The sequence below is a fragment of the Mastigoproctus giganteus genome, chromosome 11 (assembly GCF_048544385.1).
Source record: "Mastigoproctus giganteus isolate SK-2022 chromosome 11, ASM4854438v1, whole genome shotgun sequence".
NCBI lineage: Eukaryota > Metazoa > Arthropoda > Arachnida > Uropygi > Thelyphonidae > Mastigoproctus > Mastigoproctus giganteus.
Window position 1 is genome coordinate 55,159,549 of NC_143585.1, and position 6,000 is coordinate 55,165,548.

At 38.7% G+C, this 6,000-nt stretch overlaps 1 protein-coding gene across 1 annotated transcript; it reads right to left on the reverse strand.

The window, feature by feature from the left end:
• Nucleotides 1–552: 552 nt before the first annotated feature.
• LOC150078020 (uncharacterized) lies at nt 553–1,650 on the reverse strand. The gene is made up of 2 exons (XM_090384434.1): nt 1,190–1,650; nt 553–1,066 (listed from the first exon to the last, which is right to left on the reverse strand). Exons 1-2 carry the CDS (start codon nt 1,648–1,650, stop codon nt 553–555), a joined length of 975 nt encoding a protein of 324 aa, XP_090240560.1.
• Nucleotides 1,651–6,000: the final 4,350 nt, after the last annotated feature.

Consider the following 6,000-nt stretch of genomic DNA (forward strand, 5'->3'; position numbering starts at 1 on the left):
CTTTTGTAGCTCCCTCGTGGCAGTTTACAGACCTGAACAGCTTCTGCTTTCACACCCCGATATGTGATCGTTCTATTGGATGCTTCTTTAGGCAATGTGATTTCCTTCTTGGAAAGCCACTCGCCGACGTGATAATTTCGGAAAATATAGAACCCTCCTTGATCCTCGCTAAATGCCCTATCGAGACCTATAACCCGTGTAAAAGCTTTAGAGATTTTCACAGTACTCTCGTTCTTCACCCTTAACGTGAACTGTTCTTTCGTTCCGTCAGTTTTCACTTTCAGTTGAATGTCACTGTCGACAGAATTAATATCATCGATAAGTTTTGAGGAATTGGTATACATTTCTTTTAATACTGTCATCGCTCTGACTTCTTTTTTCTTTTTGGGGTACAGAGTGAATATGTTCCATCCATCGGAGATATTATCCCATGAAAGAGGGAAGTGTACTTCGGCAAGTGCTACTTCCCACTTGCCAGAGAGAGAAACAGCATTAGGCAGTTCCACTGTGAATTGTGACTGAGAATTTCTGGGATGTAGATCCATACTAGCGTTACTGGGAAGTGTAAGGAAAAACATCTTGTGAGCTGACCCAGCTATTGAAGCTTTGTGGGTAGCCTAACCATTTGACTAATAACTGACGTTGTCCTCTGACTGTCTTTTGTTTAAGTACCTTTTCGATGGGGTAGACGTCAGGGGGTACATTATCGTCAAAGTTAACTTTCTGTAACTGTGTTTCGTAAAACGTTCCTTCTATCTGATCACCATCACGGCCTGTCACACTGTACACAACAGGGTTACGCTTCAAAACACGTGTAATAGTAAACACTTCTCTCGTCCAATTCCCCCAGTAACCTTTGCGAAAAGGGTGAGACCCGCTGCTCAAAACAACTCTATCTCCGATTTTAAATTTCGGTTTCAGGGTTTTGGTACGGTTGTAGTAGAGTCTATTATACACTTCTTCTTCGTTAGCAAGTGTGACTTTTACAGGGGCCATACCAATAGAACGATGGGTAGTACGATTATACGTAGCCACAATATCGTCGAGTACGTGAATATATTTCTGACTTTTGGAATAAGAAATCCACTTATAAATTTTTTCTTTGAGTGTACGTATGAACCGTTCGGCAATAGCTGCCTTCTTTTCTGATCTTGTTGTATAGAAATTGATACCAAGGGAAAGGAATAACCGACGAAGAGGAGCATTAGTGAATTCTTTTCCTTGGTCGGTGCTAACGCAAAATGGTGTTTCTTCTTCGAAAATAGATTTGAATGCCTGCACCACCTCGTTGGCTTTTTTGCTTTTCAGTTTTCTGACCCAAGAATATCGCGAGAAGCAGTCCACACAAACCAGAAGGTAACGATATCCATCGTTTGAGTCGGCGAGAGCCGACAGGTCACCTAGGTCACATTGAAAAGTGTGATTAAGTCCGGGAACTTTAATTTGGTTTCTCCGAAAATTAATTCTTTGCTGTCGATGTCTCACGTAAGTAGGTTGACTAGCTAGGAATTCGCGAACAACACGTCTGGGTAATTTAGTATGTTTTTGAAGAGCATCAATAGAACTGAAACTACCTATTACTTTAGGATTATAATAGTCTGCTAACATTTCTCTATCTCCACAGGTAGGAATGGACAGTGTCGAAGACATCGCACTACTTATATTTGTCATCATCCTGATAGTGATTATTATTATCTCGGAACAGCAGCTTGAAGATTGGAGGATGGACTGCTTCCACACATCTGAAAATGTTACTGTTTGTTCATAGATGTACCTTTTTAAAAATTGTTCATTAAAAAGCAGAAGTTTTCTTTGGTGTTTGAGTTTTTGATTTAAGGAAACGAGTCAATAAAATGGTTAACACACATAAGTTAAGACAATAATAATAAAAAGGCTCTAATTAAAAAAAGTATCTTCATATTGAATCTCTAAGGAAACGAACCTATAAAAGTTTTACTCACACACAAGAAAAAAAGACTCAGGTGGATTAGTTAATAAACACTACGACAAGACAATGAGTTTTCTTTTTATCAAAGGATCAATAAAGGTTTAAATCTATGAGAAGACACTGCGAAAGAAAATATTTTTTGTCACTTTTAAAAATAAAAAGTGGCTCTTACTGCGACATTACACAATTAACACAAATATTCCGATGACATTATTTGATATGTTTATCGCTTCAGTAAATAAAAAGTGATGGAGGAAGTCATCAAAAGGTTTACACACAACTTAAGAAGATATACTGTAATAAAATGTATTTTCAAAAAAGTTTACATGCACACAAGAAAAGACTCAAGTATGATAATAAAAAAAAAAAAAAAAAAAATCTCGGTAAGCAAGTGGCGCCATCTAGGGAGAGAAATGAGAACTAACTATCACTTTCACACCTGTACTTGGAGTATAGTATGCAATTGAGTTTAAATCACTCCAGGTATTATGCAATTGAGTTTAAAACCATTTAGACTTTATGTAAATGTGTTTGAACCCCCAACATATCTACTGCCGTGCAGCGTGTATTATGTCTCTAAATTGCGTGTGTTCTATAGTCGATTTGCCTGTTTTGCTAGACGAAACCCCCCAGTTTCTGGGGGGGAGAACCTTGTTATCTACGCCTGAGACCGACTAACTCAGCCATGGAGTGAAAAAAGCTCATTAAAGTTCCTCGCGTCATCGACGGAATTCGAACCCGGGCCTTTTCCAACCAGTGTGGGAATGTCTGATATATATAACGTGTAATAATTTTAAAATATTTATAGCATGTTGTAAATTCCAATCTTTATCTTGAAGATTTTCATTTATGGAATTTAATCGCTGTAGAATTGAATGCCATATGAAAAGAAAAAGAGTTGTTTCAAAATCTTCAAAGAAATTATACAGTTTCTTTGCTTCTAATTATGTCAAAGGTTTTTCAGATCATTAGAGCATGTAAATAAAGCTTCTTTTATGGCAAAAAAAAATTTATCTTAACGGTTTGAATTGCATCTGCCTTTGCGAACCATCTGGTATCACTAATTCTTTTTAATGTTTTATTTCTTTCTGAGTTTGTCTTTATTAATAAATACTTATTCAGATGACATTGTTGCTAATGTTTTTAAAAGAATTAACGCATTTTATACATTTTGCAAAACATGACAATTTATCTTCACCTTCTTTAATACAAAGCAATTCAAGGACTAATATCAACTTTTCCTAATGTGGACATCATTTTAAAAATATTTTTGTCAATTCCTGTTTCGAACGCATCAGCAGAATGATCATTCTCAGAGTTAAGAATTACATTATAAATTCACTTGGACAAGAAAAATTAAGTAATTTGGCAATAATTTGTATTGAGAATGATATTACAAACAGGATTGATTATAATGAACTGATATATAATTTCTAAGCCCAAAAAGCACGAAGAGTCCACATAAAGTAGTATAAAAATACTTATCATACTACATACTTGTACATACTTATCAGTTTAATATACTTACTTATTAGTTTAAGTGTATGTATTATTTCTGAATTATTCTTCTGGATTAGGTACTTTTCTTATGTCATATAATTTGTTTTGTTGTCACAATAAAATGAAATTGAAAATGTTCTTTATTAGTTTTTTCTTTATATGGGACCCCCAAATTCCATTTTGCCTTGGGCCCTATGAAGGTATAACGCGGCCCTGGCTCTCTTCGAAATGCCAGACCTCATAGATGTCAATAATTTTGTAGTCGGTCTCGACTGCTAGGTAAAATTCAGGCATACACCATACCCCAGAAAAACTTCTGGTCTCGTGGTTACACTTGGCGACATTTCATCAGCACAAGCACCGCACAGAGGGAAAACAAGCTTGTCATTGGATGATATAGGAAGGACAGGCAAAAAAAAGCTCCTCTAGCACGACCACTCTGGCATGGATAATTCCAAAGTATGCCTCCGGACAATAGTTCAAGTCGCTAAGAATGACTTTAGGGTGGCCGCATGGAAAGATGCTGTATTTACAAATGCACGGATACAACGAGCAGAAATCGATATAATGAATCTCCTCGTTATCTGCCATCTGGTGGTAGAGTTTAAAGCAGTCAACTCTGCCACCCCCTGAGAGCACTACGGGCCGTAATTGGTTTGTGCATTGTGATAGCTGCAACAAACTCTTTCATGGCTGGGTCGTTTTTCTGTTGGGTGCCAAATTGGCATTCCCATACAGAAACTACTTCATACCCTTGAGACCTGATGAAAGTCTCACGATCCATAGTTTCTTCATACAGGTCGCCCATCATCTTATTTCTCTGTGTCTGTAAAGTGTTAGGCTTAAAATATTTCTTGCACCCCTGGAAGTAACAGCCATAAAACTCGTAGGCGGTGTTACCACAGACCTCATCTATAAAAAAAGTTCTTACCCTAACTTCCCCTCCCTGTGAATGAGCGTGTTGAATTTTAATGCTGTTCTGTTTTTTCCAACCATGAAAGCCAGACCAACGCTTTACGACTGTGTGTTTGTGCCCATGTATCCACCTGGGGGCAGGATCACCATTGTGTTCGTTTTTGAAAGTTGCGGGCAAAGATCCTGCTACAAGCCCCGGTGATAGTTATGTCCTGACAGAAGGGTTCAACTTGCAAGACGGCTATAAAGAGGGAACGAAATTTGTTACACGAATCGCGCAATACCCTAATGTCATCGAGGGCATATGCCAATAACTCCCACTTGAGAGACTATACATTTTGTGTGACTTCTCATGGTACCATAACCCGAATTCCGTACGAGTTTCTTTCATCACGAATTCTGGTTTAAAAAATTTTTTGTCTGGAATTGGACCCTCATTTTCTAATGTGTCTAATTTGTGGAACTCATGTGGAAAGAAACCCTTACAAACCTCAGGCAGCTCAAATGAGCGGCACTGAAAGGAAAGAGTAAGAATCTAGGAAGATGATATTTAACGAGCTCAGAAAAATGCCCAAAACCGGCCAAAAATCATGTGAGGTCTCATGTGATTCCCAAAGATATAAGAAAATACGATGTACCTGTTGAAAACCACGATAGTTATGCGCCACTACTCGTATATTCTTATGGAGTATAGTGTATAATGCGTTCGTGTTTAACGGCACCAGGGGTTTCCCCCCATCTCCGCGTTGCTTTTATTATAGGTGTACCAGTTCACTGGAAAGGCCAGAGATTTAAAAGTGTATGGATTTTGTAAGTGTAATGTTGTGTATCGTTGTGCTTCTGGTCATTTAGCCGCTAGACCCCTGCTGGGGCCCAACGTTGTCTACACTGTGCCTCATGGAGGCAGGTACCAAGTAATTTTAAGTTTTCACTCTGGCAGGTCCTGCCACCTAAATTCCTGAGATTTCAGTGGCAAGGACCTAAAAAAATAAATAAATAAAAATAAATTTAAAAAAATAATAAATCATAATTTAATAGTATTGGGAAGTAGTCGCTGTAAGATTAGGTCGAAAGGGGTTTTCATATGCAGTTGGAATTTTGACATTGTATGGGGCGTTCGCTGGTGTTTAGGCAGAGTAGCGGGAAAGCTGAAGACAGGGGTGAAAGTCAAAAATATGGAGCCAATAGGGAAGGTAACCCAGGTCAAAGTTTTAAATTTAAATTTAGACTGTGTGGGGTTATGCTGTGAAAGTGAAGAAAGTAGGGGAGAGACTGAGGGCTTGAGGAGGAAACAGGAAGTAAGGGTTGATAGAGGAGGTGACCCCTGTGTCAGTGGGGCAGGCCCATGTCCCACCAGGAGGAAAGGGAGTGAGGAAGGAAAGAGACAATGAAACAATCTCCTCCACTCCCCAAGGAAGCGGAAAGAAAGTACTGTGCAAGAGAGCACAGGTATATCGCCTGTGGCGTTGGCAGCAGAGCTGCAATGAGGTCAAGTCCATGGTAGGTCTTCTTTTAAGTTCTAGTTCTTCTAAAGAGATGTCAATTTCTAGGGTTGCGGGTCATTCCTGGGACAAGTCCCGTACTTGCAGTTCAGGTTGTTGAGGTTGCGCTTGCAGTCTGTCATCAAGTTTTGTTTT